The sequence below is a fragment of the Lepisosteus platostomus genome, chromosome 5 (genome assembly GCF_059453375.1).
Source record: "Lepisosteus platostomus isolate fLepPlt1 chromosome 5, fLepPlt1.hap1, whole genome shotgun sequence".
In the NCBI taxonomy this organism is placed as follows: domain Eukaryota; kingdom Metazoa; phylum Chordata; class Actinopteri; order Semionotiformes; family Lepisosteidae; genus Lepisosteus; species Lepisosteus platostomus.
Genome location: NC_142615.1, coordinates 28,907,031 through 28,929,372, shown reverse-complemented (window position 1 = coordinate 28,929,372; position 22,342 = coordinate 28,907,031). Strand labels below are relative to the sequence as shown.

At 42.1% G+C, this 22,342-nt stretch overlaps 1 protein-coding gene across 1 annotated transcript in view; it reads left to right on the top strand.

Moving 5' to 3' along the window:
• Positions 1-11,425: 11,425 nt before the first annotated feature.
• LOC148665495 (uncharacterized) overlaps positions 11,426-22,342 on the top strand; it is a 49,273-nt gene continuing 38,356 nt past the window's right edge. The window contains exon 1 of the mRNA XM_088631621.1: positions 11,426-11,928. Coding sequence (XP_088487747.1) covers positions 11,541-11,928 — 388 coding nt within the window. The 5' untranslated portion in view covers positions 11,426-11,540. The remainder of the gene's footprint in view (positions 11,929-22,342) is intronic.

Here is a 22,342-nt window from a genome sequence, read left to right as displayed (position 1 = left end):
GTTGTGACTCTCTTTGGTCATTAAAAATCCCAGGGCGTTTCTCGAAAAGAGTAGGGGTGTAACCCTGGAGTCCTGGCCGAATTTCCCATTGGCCCTTACCAATCATGGCCTCCTAATAAACCCCATCTGTGAACTGGCTTCATTACTCTGCTCTCCTCCCCACTGATAGCTGTGTGGTGTGGTGAGCGTTCTGGGCATTATGGCTGCCGTTGTATCATCCAGGTGGGACTGCACATTGGTGGTGGTGGAGGGGAGTCCCCATTACCTGTAAAGCGCTTTGAGTGGAGTGTCCAGAAAAGTGCTATATAAGTGTAAGCAATTATTATTATTATAAACTGTTGTATTGCCAAAAACAACAAAAGTGTGTCATTGTGCTATGCAGAGAGAGGGTTAGTCATGTAGGAGAGAGAGCTGTGTGTCAGTATGCCATACAGAGAGAGGGTTAGTTGTCATGATTGTAAGCCCCTCCTCTTAAAGACGCTCCGGCTCTTCCTCGTTTGTCCTGTTTTTTTACACCTGCTTCCTGTTCCAGCCCCTCCCTACAAGAGCCAGATGCTCCCACCATTCCAGGCTTAGCTGTGGAAGATGGACGCTCGGAAGCCCACCTACCAGTGAGCCCAGGAGAGGCTTTTTGACCATCTGGGTCTGAGGCTTGGAGCGCCTGGCCCCGTTAGCTCTTTTTTATTCCCCAGTCCATGCACTGGATCCCACTCTGGCTTTTAACCTTCATGTCTGTCAAGGATGGACTCTAGACTTTAGCTCACCCTGACTTGTTTGCCTTGGCCACACCCCCCCCGAGCACCAGCGCACCGCCGACACACTGTCCTGTTCTTCTAGTCCCGATTCTAGTCTTTTTCCCCGTGTTTGTCTCACTCCCCTCAAGATTCTGCTGTCTGCATAAGGTCCTGAAAGACACATCGTGACATTAGCGGTGTAAGAAAGAGCCGTGTGTCAGTGTGCCATACAGAGAGAGGGATAGTGATGTAGGAGAGAGAGCTGTGTATCAGTGTGCCGTACAGAGAGGGTCAGTGATGTAGGAGAGAGAGCTGTGTGTCAATGTGCTGTTTGTCAGTGTGCCCTACAGGTTCAGTGATGATTTATATACAGATCACTGAGTCAGTATAGGGGAGTCAATCATACTCACTGGAAGGAGGATGTTCAGCACTGCTTGGCTTCTTCTTCTATTTTACTTCTTCTTCCTCTTGTGTCTGTCTCACTGTAACAGAAGCAGAAAGGATTCACATGAGGGGAAGTTCATCTTTCGTTTATTGTTGCTCAGTGGTGCATCCATCATGTTATGTTTTCAGCTGTTCCGGTGACAGTTTAAACCCCAGTTATATAAAACACATCACATTAAAACAGCGCTGTAATGACAAAGAAATCTGAGCCTCAACAGGCCTGCATACGGTATCTTAAGAGGAACTGATCTCTGTTCTGGAGTGTTTACCTGACAGAGATCAGTAAAAAGTAAAAAGAGTAGGAGCAGCAGTGATGAGAGTAGGAAAGTACTGGAAGAATGGAGTAGCAAATGTGCCATGAAGAAAAAAAATCGCTGTCATTTTCTTGACAGCCAGCAGTATTTCTTCTGCACTGATTAACAGGTTTTTGTATTTCATTTTTTACATGCTGTATACATTTCTTGAAAACAAGTTGTTCCAGAAAGGAAATGAATACTTGTATTAAACTAAATCGAGCCAAATGTCGCTGTCCATAATGATAAATTCTGTACATCAAGACAGGAAGAAGGGCACCACTGGGAATCGGAGCCAGGATCTTCTGTTTAATAGGCAGGCACTTTAACCAGCTAAGCCATGGAGTCATCAGAGCATTACCCTTTTACAACCACTTGGACACACCTGAGGAATCCAGAATACATGCTTTTAACAACTTCTCTCCTACAGATCAAGCTGCATATTCTTTGCCTGTCATGAGGAAACACATACTGTAACAAGTGCTGTCCGTTCATGATTTCACATAGCGTCTATGTGGCACCTGTAACATCCTGTTTTGTGTTCTGGCAAAGTCCCATATAAGGAGTAGTTTTTCTGTTACACCAGCATAAGAACGGAAAGTACTGAGTCGACAGTTAGCAGGTCATATGATGTATGTGCTAATACTTTGTTACATTGTATAAAAAGACTAACTTCATAACCGTTAGGAGAGACTAGCTTCTGTAAGCTGCTCTCCCGCATGGAAGTGTAATAAACAGCTCTTCTTTCACCAACATCAGGACATTTTATATGACACTACACACCTTTCTGAGACATCTGCGTTCGGGGTGTGTTGAGCCTGCTCGCTGAGCAATTTGCCTCCTTTAAATGGAATAACAGCACTGACAGCAATACAAACAAAGAGCATTGGCTTTTATATGGGACTTTTCATCTCCAAGGAGTTCAATGTGTTTTGCGTGTACAACAGGGTGTCCTCTACACCCGCTGCTGAAGCACACCACAGGCTCGGTGGCTTGACATCTCCCAAGGAAAATGTTTAAATGGCAGGTGGAAAAGCAAAAAGACCCTCAAGTACGAGGAAAGATGATTATCTTGAGCTCACTGTCTCATGTCCCATGGTATCTGTCTCCTTGACAAAGTGTCGGAGTGCTTAAGGCAATAAACTGCTAATCTCTTGTGTTCTGTCCCCGTGGGATTGAATCCCATCCTCCTTGAATTTAGAGTTTGAAGGGAGTGCCTTTTTTAAATTGGGTTTATGTTCTTTTCCTCTTTTACTCCAGTGCTAGACCACTAATTTTTCAACTGGTTTGAACATGGTATAGCTGACCGACAGCATGGATACTTGGCCCACAAGCAGTAACAGCATAAGTATCAGTATCATATTTGGCTGCAGTACATTGGTTTGGGAGTGGCAATAACTTTCCTGTGAAAACTGGTGTGCCTACAAGAGTAACAAGAACCAACCCAAATTCAACAGTTACTTTCCATAGGTAAGAAGATAGGCAACATTGCTCCAGGTGATGCTCGCATTCTCAAGCTTGGCATGACTGAAAAACAAAAAACAGTTTAAACGTAACAGTTAGTTTCAGTCACTAAAAACAAACAATGGTGCTCCAGGTGATGCTGCAATTCACAATCTCAGCATGACTCCGCTGTATAAGTACCACACGCTGACCAATTGCGCCACTGGAGCTGTGCAAGTTGCTCTCCTTACACAGACTGACACTGCATAAACACGGGGTGAAACACACAGGGTGTCGGCTGTGGATCCATCTCCGCATGGGAGAAGAGGACAGGAAAATAGTAAGGAAAATTCAAGAGAAGAAAAGGAACAATATGAATTTGGGTGACAATATTGGAAGAGTAATTAGTCTGGGAAATTAACTACTTTTGCAGTTTCTTGAATTTCATTATGCAGATCAGTATTGTTGTATCATACAAATGACAAAGTTCAGGTGTCATGAAATAAAGAAGTCTCTTTATTTCATATGCGTATGGAAGTCCGGTTTGCAACCACCAGACTTAAAAATAAGTAGCTGAAGATGGTCCTTTATACCTTAAAATAAAACCAGTTACTATGACACATTCTAAACAAATGATAAGACAGCAACACATGCCAATTAATTATATCTAAGTTGGAGACTAGACAACAGTTAGTTCTTTTCATGTTCTGGGCGTACACCCAGCGTACCAAATACATGCCCTTTATCTTACTGACCAAGGACAGGCAGCATCTTTATATATTTGGGCGCAAAGCTAACTTCAAGACACTGGACTGCATAGTTTGCAAAAATACAAAAACAAGAAATGATATTATCAACTCACTTCCCAGGTGTCACTCTTATCTCTTCACTATCAATAATGAATTTATTGCCAGCAGCCATATCACCCTGCAGCACACAACTGGCAACTCACTGAAGCTAAGCAGGTGTGAGCCTGGTCAGTATCTGGATGGGAGACCTCCTGGGAAAAACTAAGGTTGCTGCTGGAAGAGGTGTTAGTGGGACCAGCAGGGGGTGCTCACCTTGTGGTCCACATGGGTCTTAATACCCCAGTATAGTGACGGGGACACTATACTGTAAACAGGTGTCATCCTTCGGATAAGATGTAAAACGAAAGTCCTGACTCTTTAAAAATCGTAGGGCATTTCTTGAAAAGAGTAGGGGTATAACCCTGGTGTCCTGGCTGAATTTCCCATTGACCCTTACCAATCATGGCCTCCTAATAATCCCCGTCTATGAATTGGCTTCATTACTCTCTGCACTCCTCCCCGCTAATAGCTAATGTATGGCAATAAACTGCTAATCTCTTGTGTTCTGTACCCGTGGGATTGAATCCCATCCTCCTTACAGCGGAATACAGCAGATTCTGGTCTTTGTATGGGTACTTAGAATCCCACTGTTGTTTTACCAAGCAGAAACTGAAGGGGTTCAGACTTGAATATTTTCAATATTTGTATTACAGTAATATTACTGTAATATTAACAGTAGCTCAGTCATCACTATTACACACATGAATACTAGCATACTAAAACTGTTACACTAATTTCCCATCCTTCGGATGAGATGTAAAACTGAGGTCCTGTCTCTCGTGGTCATTAAAAATCTCAGGGCGTTTCTTGAAAATAGTAGGGTGTAACCCCAGCGTCCTGGCCAAATTTATCATTGGTCCTTATCAATCATGGCCTCCTAATAATCTCCATCTATGTATTGGCTTCATTACTCTGCTCTCCTCCCCACTGAAAGCTGGTGTGTGGGAAGCGTTCTGGCACACTATGGCTGCTGTTGCATCATCCAGGTGGATGCTGCACATTGGTGGTAGTGGAGGGGAGTCACCATTACCTCTTAAGCGCTTTGAGTGGAGTGTCCAGAAAAGTGCTATATAAGTGTAAGGAATTATTATTATTATAATTATTATTATTATTAATATTAACATGAACACTAGTATTAGTATTAGCTCCTGCTCATCAGTGACAGGGAGAGTGGTGCCGTGGTTATGACACTTTAAAATGTATTAAGTGAGGAAAAAATGCATTAAAACTTTTATTTACATAAATTGATCTACTTGCAATATACTTTTCGAGCTCCCGGATACAATTATTAAAAGGATAATGCTCTATGATTGAAAAATATTCACACAAAATGCACTATGATAATTGATCAGTACGTTCTGTATGAAACTTAAGCTGTTTTCTAGAATTTTAAAATAGGCTCATAAATGGGAAACGAAACAGTACTCATCAATCAAAGGCAGTAATTGATTATTTTACAGTCGTTCAGTTGAAGAATAATAATAATTGCTTACACTTATATAGCACTTTTCTGGACACTCCACTCAAAGCGCTTTACATGTAATGGGGACTCCCCTCCATAACCACCAATGTGCAGCATCCACGTGGATGATGTGACGGCAGCCATAGTGCGCCAGAACGCTCACCACACATCAGTTATTAGTGGGGAGGAGAGCAGAGAGTAATGAAGCCAATTCATAGACAGGGATTATTAGGAGGCCATGATTGGTTAGGGCCAATGGGAAATTTGGCCAGGATGCTGGGGTTACATCCCTACTCTTCTCGAGAAACGCCCTGGGATTTTTAATGACCACAGAGAGTCAGAACCTCGGTTTTACGTCTCATCCGAAGGACGGCACCTGTTTACAGTATAGTGTCCCCATCACTATACTGGGGCATTAGGACCCACGTGGACCACAGGGTGAGCGCCCCCTGCTGGCCCCACTAACACCTCTTCCAGCAGCAACCTTAGTTTTTCCCAGGAGGTCTCCCATCCAGGTACTGACCAGGCTCACACCTGCTTAGCTTCAGTGGGTTGCCAGTTGTGAGTTGCAGGGTGATATGGGTGCTTAATAATGCAACAATACATCAATACAATACAATACAATAAACACAGTCAGTAAGTGTCACACTCCACACTCTCCCTCACAAACGCTGTTCCATTCCTCACTCTCCATAGCATATGGCGTTGCATTCCCAAACCCAATGTTTCACAATCTCATTCCTAATTGAACCCACCACATTCCCACATGCACCAAAATTCCTCAAATTCTCACTCCCAAACCAATTATCCAACCACATCCATTTCCTTTCAGTATTTAAAGTTCCCTCACACACCAACCCTTGCTCACTATTGAGAGGCCTCCAGTATAATTTGTGTGTTTGTGTGTTTGTGTGTTTGTGTGTTTGTGTGTTTGTGTGTTTGTGTGTTTGTGTGTTTGTGTGTTTGTGTGTTTGTGTGTTTGTGTGTTTGTGTGTTTGTGTGTTTGTGTGTTTGTGTGTTTGTGTGGTCCCTGTGCCACTCTGCGTTCTATGAGATTGCCCAGTCCCCTTCAACATATTGCACACCAGTTTTAAACAGAAGATTCAGGTTTAGTCCCAAAACAAGTCAAAGTTGCCTCTGCTCAGACACACAGTGGATGGGTCGTAGAGTGGAAAGGGGTGGGCAGTTATAAAGGAGCTACAGCATAATGAAGTTCTCAACAATGTAGAAGAGTTTCTCTTGAGCTGCTCCATGTAGTTAGGAGAGCCTGTTGAGCTCTGGCAGATGGTATAATCACAGTCAATGTTCTAGAACTCTGAAACTCTGAGACATAGGACCTCTGTCACTGAGCTGACATATTTCATGTGAACCTCCCTGCATCAGTTTGACATGTCAGGTAAATGCTCCAGAAAAGAGATCAGTTCCTTTTAAGATACCCCATGCAGGCTTGTTGAGGTTCAAATTTCTCTGTCATCACAGTGCTGTTTTAATGTGATGTGTTTTATATAACTGGGGTTTAAACTGTCACCGGAACAGCTGAGAATATAAAACGATGGATGCACTACAGAGCAATAAAAAAAGAAAGATGAGCTTCCCCTCATGTGAATCCTTTCTGGTTCTGTTAAAGTGAGAAAGACACAAAAAGAAGAAGAAGTAAAATACAAGATAAAAGAAGCCAAGACTGACTGTCAGGAGGACGAGCAGTGCTGAACATCCTCTGAGTATGATTGACTCCCTAATACTGACTCAGTGATCTTTAAATAAATCATCACTGAACCTCTGTAGAGCACACTGACACACAACTCTCTCTCTGTACGGCACACTGACACACAGCTCTCTCTCCTACATCACTAACCCTCTCTCTGTACGACACACTGACACAACTCTCTCTCCTACATCACTAACCCTCTTTCTGTACGGCACACTGACACACAGCTCTCTCTCCTATATCACTGACCCTTTCTCTGTACGGCACACTGACACACTTTTGTTGATGTTGGCAATATTTTATCACTCTCTTCTGTATACAATTAGCAGTGGGTAATGGCCTAATTCAGCCTTGTACACATTATGTTGTACTTCTCTCTTTACATTAAGAATGTGTTTAAAAAACTCTGTGTGAAGGGTTTCTAAAGAGGTTTGTCTCGTTTTTTGTAATTATGGTTTGTGCTGTATAGCAATTAGCAATGGATGTCATCCTGTCTTTCTGACCCTCAGTCTCTGTGTTATCAGTGTCTGAAGATGAAGAGTCACCAGTAACAGCAGCAGCTCTGGTTAACCCTAGGGTTAACTGGCAAGAAGGTTCTCTCATGGTCGTCTTCACCTACATTGAGAGAGGAGCTTTTTACTCTCATTACCCACCTCCATCACATCCCCCTTGGTGAGCTGCTCTTTCACTGAGAATGATTGAGCTCATTAATGTAGTTTTGCCATCCTCTCCATTGATCTGCTCTTTCCAACTCAAGCCCTTCTCTTCGTCTCTGTGGGTCCTATACTCTTTCTTCTCAGTGTCACAGCATATTTGAATCCCTCTTTTGTAGCTGGACATTCTGACAGCATGATCCTCATAGTCTAGAGGTAAGAGAGGCTGGGGTGAGAAATGCGATGTATTTATTATTTAGAGAGAGACTGTCATTTTCACAAAGACTCTGCACAGTGGATGGTTGATTCAATTAAATTTATTTTTATATAGCGCCTTTCACAACAAGATTGCCACAAGGCGTGTAAGAAAGCAAGTGACCGTATATGTTGTGAATATAGAACAGAAAAGACCAGAAGTCAACAAAGGAGAGGAGCCAAAAACTCCTTAATAAGGAGAAAAAAAACTCCAAGGGGTCCAAGGGCAACTGGACATTATACAATTAAAAATGAATAAATGAATAATGGTATTAATCCATCCATTATATCTTCTGTATGTCAGTACTCCATGCAGATCTCAGTAGATCAGCAAAATCTTTCTTAACGATAGCTTTATCCACGATGTCCCTCCTGGATCCATGGCAGTATTGCAGCATCCAACTCAGATGGTGCCCAGCCCGGGTGCCATCCGGACATGTGGAGAGGAGAATAGAATAGTTTGGTCAGAACAGATGTTTCTACCTGGTGGACCAACATAGAGACACACAATGGCATGTACAGCAGCACCAGCAGCCATGGTTGCAGCAGGCTACAATGTAAGGTGTGAGTAGGCTAGGCTGACGTAATAGGTTTTCAGTCTGGATTTAAATACTGAGATTGACTCGGCATCCTGAGCATGGGGTGGGAGACTGTTCCATAAACTAGGGGCCCTGTAACTAAAGGCTTTACCGCCAACTGTTTTTTTTAATTAATCCATGGAACATGAAGAAGACCTGCATTATGTCATCTAAGGGGGCGACTTGGATTGTATACATTAATAAGCTCCATTAGATAGACATGATCCTGACCTCTGAGAGCTTTGTAAGTAAGAGAGCTAAGTATGGGGGTTATATGGTCGTACTTTCTGCTCCTAGTAACAATTGCTGCATTCTGAATTCGCTGTAAGGTGTTGAAAGAGTGGTGAGTGCTCCTTGATAGTAGGGCATTGCAGTAGTCTAACGTGCTGTGTACAAGAGCACGTATTAATTTCTCTTTGTCTTGAGTTGAGAGAAACTGCCTTAGTTTTGCAATATTTCTTATCTGAAGGAAGCATGTTTTCGATACAGTTTTGACATGAGAGTTAAACGAGAGCCTTGTCTCTAATATTATCTAGGTTATGTGCTGTCTTTGAGGCAAATTTTTAAATCCTCTGAGTTAAGTGCTGAAGTTATAATACTCCTATCAGTATTGTTGCCTCCAAACAACAGAACCTCAGTTTTGAGGTTGAGTAACAAAACATTTTCACACATCCAAGTCTTTACTTCATTAACGCAGTTGACTAAAGTTATAATAGACGAGTTGTCGTTAGGTGCAAACAAAATGTATATTTCAGTGTCATCAGCATATGAATGAAAGTTAATATTTCTAACTAGCAGCAGCATGTACAGAGAGAACAATATTGGTTCCAGCCTTGATCCTTGTGGTACCCCAAATTGAACTAGTGAGATTGACGAAGAAGTACAATTATTAGATATTTGCACGTAATGAAAACGATTAGTTAAATATGAAGTAAACCACTTCCACATAACCATAAGGATGGTTCCACATAACCCACCTTAAACTCAAGCCTGTGTAACAAAACAGAGTAGTCAACCGTGTCAAAGGCAGCACTAAGATCTAGAAGCACAAGCACTGTTGCATTCCCCATGTCAGTAGCTAACAGGATAACATTAACGACTCTTTTTTAATGCAGTTTCAGTGCTGTGGCCTGGGTGGAAACCTGGGCAGAGACTGGAATTTCTCAAGTATATTATTTGAGTCCAGATACGACTGAAGTTGGGCCACAACTATTCTCTCAGTGGTTCCTGTCACGCCCTCATCCAACCAGATTCCCACACGAAAGCTCCCTCACGCTATTTACACTCCATCTCTGAGCACTTCTTCTAAACGACACTGTTCCTGTCAACCAACCAACCACAACACTCCACCTATCAACACACCTTCCTCCTCTCACAATATGTAAACCCTCTAAAACCCTCTGCTCTTTGCCCGGTATTGGTCGCCCCTTCAGAGCTCCTATCTCTCTCTTTCTAAATCTTCTAAGCTTTTAAGGATATGAACTATGGAACTTGCTCTTGACCACGTCTCTCGCCTAACCCTCTCCTGGATCAGAAGCTTCTGGGTCCTTTCCCTTTGTTTCTTGACCACTGTGGTACCGCACTGGGTTCATCCTTCTGATTGGTCTGCTGATCATTCGTGACAGTTGGTTAACCATGGAACAGCAGGATGGATTCCAGAAGAAATTTAGTAAAGAGACTTATCAGATCTGGACATGTTGAGAGAAATTATTCTATGAGCCCCATATCATTGTGATTGTCTGTCTGATTCCAAGACAGAAATCAGTGTGACTGGAGAACAGTGAGGGCCAGAAGAGGTGAACTGTCATCTTAGACAGATATGTGATCCTCACAGTTCTGATTTGTCCTCTGAAACAGAAGAAGGTCTGTATGATCATGCAGGAAGAGGAACTGAAATGGGGAACTGTCATATTAGACAGATCTGTGATTCTCACTGCTCTGCCATGATCCCTGAAACAGTCTGGCAGTCTTCTTCCTGTTTCACCAATGTAAATGTCAGAACATTTTCTCCAAATGAGATAACCTGGCACGCAATGTCTTCTCTGGGTGATTTTGAAATGATCCAAGGGACCATGTATATGTGTGACACAGATCATAACTCTTTTTTAAATTAAGGCTCAGGATACATTCTCTGAAAGACTCAAACTGAAATATCTTCACCTATTCATCACACATTTTTTAAATTTCCAGAAGCCACTTGTTCTTACATCTGTAATCTACAGGTTACAGAGATAGATATATACAAACCTTTCTAGGCTAGAGAGGTAAAGTGTAAAGTGTGAGTGGTGTTTACCTTCCCTTTTTTCCCCAAATCACTTCCGTGTTCCCTCACCTTTGGAGTTTATTTTTTTACGTTGTTTTGTCCAGCTGGAGAAACAAAGTTAGCTGCAAGGAAACTTTAAAGTTTAAAGATGCCAAAAAACTGCTACATCAGCTAGAACGGAATGGCAGTTCACCTTAAGAGGTAAGGTTACTGGAAGGTCACACAATTTATCAGATTTATATCTTACGTTGTTTAGCTGCTTCATTTTCAAAAAGGAACAAAATGAATTAATGGATTCCCCATCTGTAGAAAGATACTATGATGCTTTATGATACTGCATTCAGTGTTATGCATATTATTGGAACCTATTTACAAAATTATATTGGTGGGCTTTGCTGTGCTTATTTTCTTTCAAGGGAGTTAAGGGATCAGCAGATGAGCATAGCTGAAACTCTTGTGTATTTTAATTAAAATGTATTTTGAACATACAATGTACATAAAACCCCACTGCATCGAGAATAATGCACACAAGCATGTCATTTAAAGAAAAACACAAAGTCAAGAAATAAATCATTATATGGAATTCATATGATGAAATTCGCAGGCTTCACTCTTCCTGCCTAGGTGGCGCTGGAAGGTGCAGTGAGGTTTATTTCTGGTTAAAGAAACTCCTCTTTCTCTTTCTCAGCTCCGCTCCTCGTTTGTTTTGAAGCTAAAGCAGAGCCAAGATATGACGTCATCATATTACGCGACTGTGCAGGAATTTCACCTCTTGGCAGCGATTGAATCCGCTGTTTTAGATCAAAATAAAGATTAAACCTCCTCAGCTCGTCTTTTTTGTCAGTAAATTAGTAAGAAAATGGCTAATTCGCTGTTAAATCTGCAAACCGAGCTTCAATCCTTCATGGAGATTTTGCTCAAATCGATCGTGTGTGAAGTTTCCGAAGTTTTCAGAAACAGGATGTTGGACAGCGAGGATGGGTTTCAAGACAAACTCCGCAGCGTCTCCCAGATTCTGGTGAAACGAACCGTGTTTAAAATCACACAGTGTGTGGAGGACAATGTCGGGAGTGAAATGTCGCAGCTGAAGAAGGAAAATGAGATTCTGAAGTCGAGATTGCAGCTGTGGGAGAAGGACTCGGGAGCAGGAGGAGATCAGGGACAGACAGATTGTGTTGGACACACGCTTCCCTGTGAAGTGACTGCAGGATTAATAGAAGAAATGGACACGAAACTGGAGCTGGCAGGTCAGTGTGGTAAAAGCACAGTACAGAGCAGTAAAGCTTAGTGAGATCAGGGTAAAAGGACAGTACAGAGCAGTAAAGCCCAGTGAGATCAGGGTAAAGGCAAAGCACAGAGCAGTAAAGCCCAGTGAGATCAGGGTAAAAGCACAGAACAGCTCAGTAAAGTCTAGTGAGATCAGAGTAAAAACACAGTAAAGGGTAAAGGGTGGAGAGATGCAGAGTGAAGTGGGAAAGACTTGTGCGATGTTGCAACGCGTTTCTTTACTGGAAACTGAACTGTTGTCCGGTTATGGCGCTAAAACACCTGAAATTACAGTGACATGACGGAAAACACCTTCTTCATACACACAATGACTTTAGGCAACACGTCCTAAAATCAGGCGTGTCAAACTGTCGTTACGATGGTCTAGTTTAGAAATCCATATTTTTCGAGTAGGCCATAAATAATCTTTTTTTTTTATATGACCATTGAAAGTTATTTTTTGTTTTGCAATATCCGCGTGTTTACATTCCGTGTGTCTGTAACTTCCTCACTTTTGTTGTCTGGTTTCGGTGCAGAAAACTGCTGTGATACAGTAACAGGACCGAAAACACCTCTTTCATACGTAAATTGAATTAACTCGGTACAGAGCACAGTCCTGCATAGTAAAGCCTATTTAGATCAGGGTAAAAGCACAGTTCAGCTCAGTTAAGCCCTGTAAGATCAGTGTAAAAGCACAGTATAGCAAAATAACGTCCAGTGGGATCAGGGTAAAACTACTGTAAAGCCTTTTTGCATCAGGATTGAAACGCAGTACAGTGCAGTAAAGCCCAGTGAGATCACAGTAAAAGCCCAGTACAGTTCAAGGAAGCCCTGTGTGATCAGAGTAAAAACACAGTCCAGCACAGTAAAACCCGGTGAGATCAGGATAAAAGCACAGTACAGGTCAGTAAATTCCAGTGAGATCAGTATAAAAACATAGTACTGTGCCGTACAGTCCATTGAGATCAGGGTGAAAACACAGTGCAGTAACGCCCAGTGAGATCAGAGTAAGAACACATAGCTCAGTAGAGCCACATTGAGATCAAGATAAAAACACTGTACAGTGCAGGAAAAACCCAGTAAGATCAGGGTAAATAGTATAGCACAGCAAATCCCCTTTACATAAGGATTAAAACACAGTACAGTGCAGTAAAGCCCACTGAGATCAGGTGAAAAGCACAGTACAGCACAGTAAACCCCAGAGAGATCAGGGTAAAAACACATTACAGCGCAGTAGAGCTACAGTGAGATCAGGCTAAAAACATTGCAGTGCAGAAAAACCCAATGAGATGAGGGGAAAAGCACAGTGCAGAGCAGTAAAGCCCTGTGAGATCAGGGTAAAAGCACAGTACAGTTCAATAAAGCCCTGTGAGATCAGGGTAAAAGCACCGTATAGCACAGGAAATTCTAGTGAGATCAGGGTAAAAGGACAGTACAGAGCAGTAAAGCTTAGTGAGGTCAGGGTAAAAGGACAGTACAGAGCAGTAAAGCCCAGTGAGATCAGGGTAAAAATACAGAACAGCGAAGTAAAACCCAGTGAGATAAGGATAAAACCACAGTACATTTCTGCAATGCCCAGTGATATCTGGGTAAAAAAAGTGTACACTGCACAAAAGCCCAGTGAGATCAGGGGAAAAGCACAGTACAGTGTAATAAAGCCCAGTGAGAGCAGGGTAAAAGCACAGTACAGCTCAGTAAACTCCAGTGAGATCAGGGTAAAATCACAGTACAGTTTAGCAAAGCCCAGTGAGATCAGGGTAAAAACACAGTACAACGCTGTACAGCTCAGTGACATCGGGGGAAAAGTACAGTACAGAGCAGTAAAGCCCAATGACATCAGTGTAAAAGCACAGTACAGTTCAATAAAGCCCAGTGAGATCAGGTTATAAACACTGTACAGTGTAGTAAAGCCAGTGAGATCAGAGTAAAAACACAGTACAGTACAGTAAAGCCCATTAAGATCAGGGTATAAACACAGTCCAGTACAGTAAAGCCCAATGAGATCAAGGTAAAACACTGTACAGTGCTGTAACGCCCACTGAGATCAGGGTAAAAGCATAGCACAGTTCATTAAAGCCCTGTGAGATTGGAGTAAAAACACAGTCCAGCACAGTAAAGCCCACTGAGATCAGGTGAAAAGCACAGTACAGCACAGTAAAGCTCAGAGAGATCAGGGTAAAAACACAGTACCTTGTAGTAAATCCCAGTGAGATCGGGTTAAAAACATATTACAGTGCTGTAGAGCCACAGTGAGATGAGGGTAAAAACAGTGTACACTGCAGAAAAGCCCAGTGAGATGAGGGGAAAAATACAGTACAGAGCAGTAAAGCCCAGTGAGATCAGGGTAAAAGAACAGTACAGCTCAGTAAACTCCAGTGAGATCAGGGTAAAATCACAGTACAGTTTAGCAAAGCCCAGTGAGATCAGGGTAAAAACACAGTACAGTGCAGTAAAGCCTAGTGAGATCAGGGTAAAAGCACACTACAGTTCAATAAAGCCCATTGAGATCAGGGTAAAATGAAAGTATAGTGCAGTAAAGCCCAGTGAGATCAGGGTTTAAACACATTACAGTGTAGTAAAGCCGGTGAGATCAGGGTAAAAACACAGTACAGTGCAGTAAAGACCAGTGAGTTCAGGGTAAGAGCACAGTACAGTTCAATAAAGCCCAGTGAGAACAGGGTAAAATGAAAGTACAGTGCAGTAAAGCCCAGTGAGATCAGGGTATAAACACAGTCCAGCACAGTAAGTCCCAGTGGGATCAGGATAAAACCACAGTACAGAGCAGTATAACCCCATGAAAGCAGAGTAAAAACACAGTCCAGCACAGTAAAGCCCAGTGACATCAGGGTAAAATGAAAGTACAGTGCAGTAAAGCCCAGTGAGATCAGGGTAAAAACACAGTACAGTGTAGTAAAACCAGTGAGATCAGGGTTTAAACACAGTACGGGTCAGTAAAGCCAGTGAGATTAAGATAAAAACACAGTCCAGTACAGTAAAGGCCAATGAAATCAAGTCAATGTCAAACACTGTACAGTGCTGTAACGGCCACTGAGATCAAGGTAAATAGTATAGCCCAGTAAAGCCCATTTACCTAAGGATTAAAACACAGTACAGTGCAGTAAAGCCCACTGAGATCAGGTGAAAAGCGCAGTACAGCACATTAAAGCTCAGAGAGATCAGGGTGAAAACACAATACCTTGCAGTAAATCCCAGTGAGATCAGAGTAAAAACACATTACAGTGCAGTAGAGCCACAGTGAGATCAGGGTAAAAACACAGTACAACGCAGTACAGCCAAGTGACATCAGGGGAAAAGTACAGTACAGAGCAGTAAAGCTCAGTGAGATCAGGGGAAAAGCACGGTATAGTTCAATAAAGCCCAGTGAGATCAGGGTAAAAGCACAGTACAGTGCAGTAAAGCCCAGTGAGATCAGGGTTACAACTTAGTACAGTGGAGTAAAGCCCAGTGAGATCAGGGTAAAAGCACAGTACAGTGCAGTAAAGCCCAGTGAGATCAGGGTTACAACTTAGTACAGTGCAGTAAAGCCCAGTGAGATCAGGATATAAACACAGTATAGTGTAGTAAAGTCCAGTGAGATCAGAGTAAAAACACAGTACATTGCAGTAAAGCCCAGTGAGATCATGGTAAAAACACAGTACAGTGCAGTTAAGACAGTGAGATTAGGGTAAAAGGACAGTATAGTTTAGTATAAAGCCCAGAGAGATCAGGGTAAAACCACAGTACAGTTCAGCAAAGCCCAGTGTTTTTGGAGTAAAATGAAAGTACAGTGCAGTATAGCCCAGTAACATCAGGGTAAAAGCAAAGTGCATTATACTGTGCAGTATACTATACTATAATGCAGTACAGATCAGTGAGATCAGGGTAAAAACAGTGCAGTATACTGTGCAGTATACTATATTATAGTGCAGTACAGCACAGTGAGATCATGGTAAAAACGCAGTTCAGCGCAGCACAGCCCAGTGAGATCAGGGTAAAAGCACAGTACAGTTCAGCAAAGCCCAGTGAGATCAGAATAAAAACACAGTATAGTGCGGTAAAGCCTGTGAGATCAGGATAAAAACACAGTATAGTGTGGTAAATACTAGTTAGATCAGGGTAAAAACACAGTACAGTGTAGTAAAACCAGTGAGATCAGGGTTTAAACACAGTACAGTGTAGTAAAACCAGTGAGATCAGGGTTAAAGCACAGTACAGAGCAGTAAAGCTCAGTAAGATCAGTGTTAAAGCACAGTACAGTTCATAAAGCCCTGTGAGATCAGAGTAAAAACTGTACAGTTCGGTAACTCCCAGTGAGATTTGGGTTAAAACACAGTAGAGCACAGGTAAGCCCTTTTAGATCAGAGTATACAGTGCAGTAAAGCCACTGAGAGCAGTGGTCCGGTTTTAAACACAGTACAGTGCAGTAAAACCCAGTGAGATCAGAGTAAAAACACAGTACAGTGTAGGAAAACCCAGTAAGATCATGTTATAAACACAGGATAGTGCAGTAAAGCCCAGTGAGATCAGGGGAAAAACACAGTAGAGTGCGGTAAAGGCAGTGAGATCAGGATAAAAACACAGTACAGTGTGGTAAATCCTAGTGAGATTAGGGTAAAAACACCGTACAGTGTAGTAAAACCAGTGAAATCAGGGTTAAAGCACAGTACAGAGCAGTAAAGCTCAGTAAGATCAGTGTTAAAGCACAGTACAGTTCATACAGCCCTGTGAGATCAGAGTAAAAACTGTACAGTGCGGTAAATCCCAGTGAGATTTGGGTTAAAACACAGTAGAGCACAGGTAAGCCCTTTTAGATCACAGTGCAGTAAAGCCACTGAGAGCAGGATTAAAACAGTGCAATGCGGTAAAGCCCAGTAAGATCATGGTAAAAACACAGTACAGTGCAGTAATGACAGTGAGATTAGGGTAAAAGCACAGTCTAGTTCAGTAAAAAGCCCAGTGAGATCAGGGTAAAACCACAGTACAGTTCAGCAAACCCCAGTGTCTTTGGGGTAAATAAAAGTATAGTGCAGTATAGCCCAGTAACATCAAGGTAAAAGCACAGAGCAATATACTGTGCAGTATACAGTAATATAGTGCAGTACAGCACAGTGAGATCATGGTAAAAACGTAGTTCAGTGTAGCACAGCCCAGTGAGATCAGGGTAAAAGCACAGTACAGTAAAGCCCGGAGAGGTTTGGGTAAAAACACATTACAGCACATTAGAGCCACAGTGAAATCAAGGTAAAAATACAGTACAGTGCAGAAGAACCCAATGAGATCAAGGTAAAAACACTGTACAGTGCAGTAAACCCCACTGAGATCAGAGTAAAAGCATAGTACAATTCATTAAAGCCCTGTGAAAGCAGAGTAAAAACACAGTCCAGCACAGTAAAACCCAGGGAGATCAGGGTTACACACAGTACACTGCAGTAAAGCCCAGTGAGATCAGAGTAAAAACACAGTACAGTGCAGCAAAGCCCAGTGAGATCAGAGTAAAAACACAGTACAGTGTAGAAAAGCCCAGTGTGATCATGGTTTAAACTCAGTATAGAGCAGTAAAGCCAAGTGAGATCAGAGAAAAAACACAGTACAGTGTGGTAAATCCTAGTGAGATCAGGGTAAAAACACAGTACAGTGTAGTAAAACCAGTGAGATCAGGATTTAAACACAGTAGCTTGCAGTAAATCCCAGTGAGATCAGAGTAAAAACACATTACAGTGCAGTAGAGCCACAGTGAGATCAGGGTAAAAACACAGTACAACGCAGTACAGCCAAGTGACATAAGGGGAAAAGTACAGTACAGAGCAGTAAAGCTCAGTGAGATCAGGGGAAAAGCACGGTATAGTTCAATAAAGCCCAGTGAGATCAGGGTAAAAGCACAGTATAGTGCAGTAAAGCCCAGTGAGATCAGTGTTACAACTTAGTACAGTGCACTAAAGCCCAGTGAGATGAGGGTATAATCACAGTCCAACACAGTAAAGCCCAGTGAGATCAGGGTAAAAGCACAGTACAGTTCATTGAAGCCCAGTGAGATCAGGGTAAAATGAAAGTACAGTGCAGTAAAGCCCAGTGAGATCAGGGTTAAGACTCAGTACAGTGCAGTAAAGCCCAGTGAGATCAGAGTAAAAACACAGTACATTGCAGTAAAGCCCAGTGAGATCAGGATAAAAACACAGTACAGTGTGATAAAGCCCAGTGAGATCAGGGTAAAAAAACACAGTAGAGTGCAGTAAAGCAATTGAGATCAGGATAAAAACAGTACAGTGCGGTAAAGCCCTCTAAGATCATGGTAGAAACATAGTACAGTGCAGTAAAGACAGTGAGATTAGGGTAAAACCACAGTATAGTTCAGCAAAGCCCAGTGTTTTTGGAGTAATATGAAAGTACAGTGCAGTATAGCCCAGTAACATCAGGGTAAAAGCAAAGTGCAGTATACTGTGCAGCATACTATACTATAGTGCAGTACAGATCAGTGAGATCAGGGTAAAAACAGTACAGTATACTGTGCAGTATACTATATTATAGTGCAGTACAGCACAGTGAGATCATGGTAAAAACGCAGTTCAGCGCAGCACAGCCCAGTGAGATCAGGGTAAAAGCACAGTACAGTATACTATGCAATAGTGCAGTACAGCACAGTGAGATCATGGTAAAAGCACAGTATAGTAAAGCCCAGTGAAGTTTGGGTAAAAACACATTACAGCGGATTAGAGCCACAGTGAAATCAAGGTAAAAACACAGTACAGTGCAGTAAACCCCACTGAGATCTGGGTAAAAGCATAGTACAATTCATTAAAGCCCTGTGAAAGCAGAGTAAAAACACAGTCCAGCACAGCCAAACCCAGTGAGATCAGGGTAAGAATAAAGTATAGTGCAGTAAAGCCCAGTGAGATCAGGGTTAAAACACAGTACAGTTCAATAAAGCCCAGTGAGATCAGAGAAAAAACACAGTAGAGTGCGGTAAAGACAGTGAGATCAGGATAAAAACACAGTACAGTGTGGTAAATCCTAGTGAGATCAGGGTAAAAACACAGTATAGTTCAGTAAAGCCCAGTGAGATCAGGGTAGAAAACACAGTACAGTGCAGTAAAGCTATTGAGATCAGGATAAAAACAGTACAGTGTGGTAAAGCCCTGTAAGATCATGGTAGAAACACAGTACAGTGCAGTAAAGACAGTGAGATTAGGGTAAAAGCACAGTATAGTTTAGTATAAAGCCCAGTAAGATCAGGGTAAAACCACAGTACAGTTCAGCAAAGCCCAGTGTTTTTGGAGTAATATGAAAGTACAGTGCAGTATAGCCCAGTAACATCAGGGTAAAAGCAAAGTGCAGTATACTGTGCAGCATACTATACTATAGTGCAGTACAGAATAGTGAGATCAGGGTAAAAACACAGTGCAGTATACTGTGCAGTATACTATGCAATAGTGCAGTACAGCACAGTGAGATCATGGTAAAAGCACAGTATAGTAAAGCCCAGTGAAGGTTGGGTAAAAACACATTACAGCGCATTAGAGCAACAGTGAAATCAAGGTAAAAACACAGTACAGTGCAGTAAACCCCACTGAGATCTGTGTAAAAGCATAGTACAATTCATTAAAGCCCTGTGAAAGCAGAGTAAAAACACAGTCCAGCACAGCCAAACCCAGTGAGATCAGGGTAAGAATAAAGTATAGTGCAGTAAAGCCCAGTGAGATCAGGGTTAAAACACAGTACAGTTCAATAAAGCCCAGTGAGATCAGAGAAAAAACACAGTAGAGCGCGGTAAAGACAGTGAGATCAGGATAAATACACAGTACAGTGTGGTAAATCCTAGTGAGATCAGGGTAAAAACACAGTATAGTTCAGTAAAGCCCAGTGAGATCAGGGTAAAAAACACAGTACAGTGCAGTAAAGCCATTGAGATCAGGATAAAAACAGTACAGTGTGGTAAAGCCCTGTAAGATCATGGTAGAAACACAGTACAGTGCAGTAAAGACAGTGAGATTAGGGTAAAAGCACAGTATAGTTTAGTATAAAGCCTAGTAAGATCAGGGTAAAACCACAGTACAGTTCAGCAAAGCCCAGTGTTTTTGGAGTAATATGAAAGTACAGTGCAGTATAGCCCAGTAACATCAGGGTAAAAGCAAAGTGCAGTATACTGTGCAGCATACTATACTATAGTGCAGTACAGAATAGTGAGATCAGGGTAAAAACACAGTGCAGTATACTGTGCAGTATACTATGCAATAGTGCAGTACAGCACAGTGAGATCATGGTAAAAGCACAGTATAGTAAAGCCCAGTGAAGTTTGGGTAAAAACACATTACAGCGCATTAGAGCAACAGTGAAATCAAGGTAAAAACACAGTACAGTGCAGTAAACCCCACTGAGATCTGGGTAAAAGCATAGTACAATTCATTAAAGCCCTGTGAAAGCAGAGTAAAAACACAGTCCAGCACAGCCAAACCCAGTGAGATCAGGGTAAGAATAAAGTATAGTGCAGTAAAGCCCAGTAAGATCAGGGTTAAAACACAGTACAGTTCAATAAAGCCCAGTGAGATCAGGGTAAAAGGAAAGTACATTGCAGTAAAGCCCAGTGAGATCAGGGTTAAAACTCAGTACAGTGCAGTAAAGCCCAGTGGGATCAGGATATAAACGTGGTATAGTGCAGTAAAACCAGTGAGATCAGGGTAAAAACACAGAACAGTGCAGTAAAGCCAGTGAGACCAGCGGAAAAGCACAGTACAATGCAGCAAAGCCTAGTGAGATCTTGGTTAAAGCACAGTACAGAGCAGTAAAGCTCAGTAAGATCAGTGTAAAAGCACAGTACAGTTCAATAAAGCCACCTGAGATCAGAGTAAAAACAGTACAGTGCAGTAAAGACAGTGAGATTAGGGTAAAAGCACAGTATAGTTTAGTATAAAGCCCAGTGAGATCAGGGTAAGAGCACAGTACAGTTCAATAAAGCCCAGTGTTTTTGGAGCAAAATGAAAGTACAGTGCAGTATAGCCCAGTAACATCAGGGTAAAAGCAAAGTGCAGTATACTGTGCAGTATACTATACTGTAGTGCCTTACAGAACAGTGAGATCAGGGTAAAAACACAGTACAGTTCAGCAAACCCCAGTGTCTTTGGGGTAAATAAAAGTATAGTGCAGTATAGCCCAGTAACATCAAGGTAAAAGCACAGTGCAATATACTGTGCAGTATACAGTAATATAGTGCAGTACAGCACAGTGAGATCATGGTAAAAACGTAGTTCAGCGTAGCACAGCCCAGTGAGATCAGGGTAAAAGCACAGTACAGTAAAGCCCGGAGAGGTTTGGGTAAAAACACATTACAGCACATTAGAGCCACAGTGAAATCAAGGTAAAAATACAGTACAGTGCAGAAGAACCCAATGAGATCAAGGTAAAAACACTGTACAGTGCAGTAAACCCCACTGAGATCAGAGTAAAAGCATAGTACAATTCATTAAAACCCCGTGAAAGCAGAGTAAAAACACAGTCCAGCACAGTAAAACCCAGGGAGATCAGGATAAAATCACAGTCCAGCACAGTAAGGCCCATTGAGAACAGGGTAAAAGCATAGTACAGTTTAATAAAGCCCAGTGAGATCAGGGTTAAATGAAAGTGCAGTGCAGAAAAGCCCAGTGAGATCAGGGTATAAAAACAGTGCATTATGCTGTGCAGTATACTATACTATAGTGCAGTACAGCACAGTGAGATCACGGTAAAAACGCAGTTCAGCGCAGCACAGCCCACTGAGATCAGGGTAAAACCACAGTACAGTAAAGCCCGGTGAGCTTGGGGTAAAAACACATTACAGTGCAGTAGAGCCACAGTGAAATCATGGTAGAAATACAGTACAGTGCAGAAGAACCCAATGAGATCGAGGTAAAAACACTGTACAGTGCAGTAAACCCCACTGTGATCAGGGTAAAAGCATAGTTCAGTTCATTTAAGCCCTGTGAGATCAGAGTAAAATCACAGTTCAGCACAGTAAGGCCCAGTGAGATCAGGGTAGAAGCACAGTAAGAATAATAATTGCTTACACTTACATAGCGCTTTTCTGTACACTCTACTCAAAGCACTTTACAGGTAATGGGAACTCCCCTCCACCACCACCAATTTGCAGCATCCACAGTACAGAGCAGTATAGCCCAGTGAGATCAGGATATAAACACAGTATAGTGCAGTAAAGTCCAGTGAGATCAGTGTAAAAACACAGTACAGTGCAGTGAAGCCCAGTGAGATCAGAGTTAAAACACAGTAGAGTGCGGTAAAGCCAGTGAGATCAGGTTAAAAGCAGTGTACACTGCTGAAAAGCACAGTGAGATCAGTGGAAAAATACAGTAAAGAGCAGTAAATCCCAATGAGATCAGAGTTAAAGCACAGTACGGTGTAGTAAAGCCC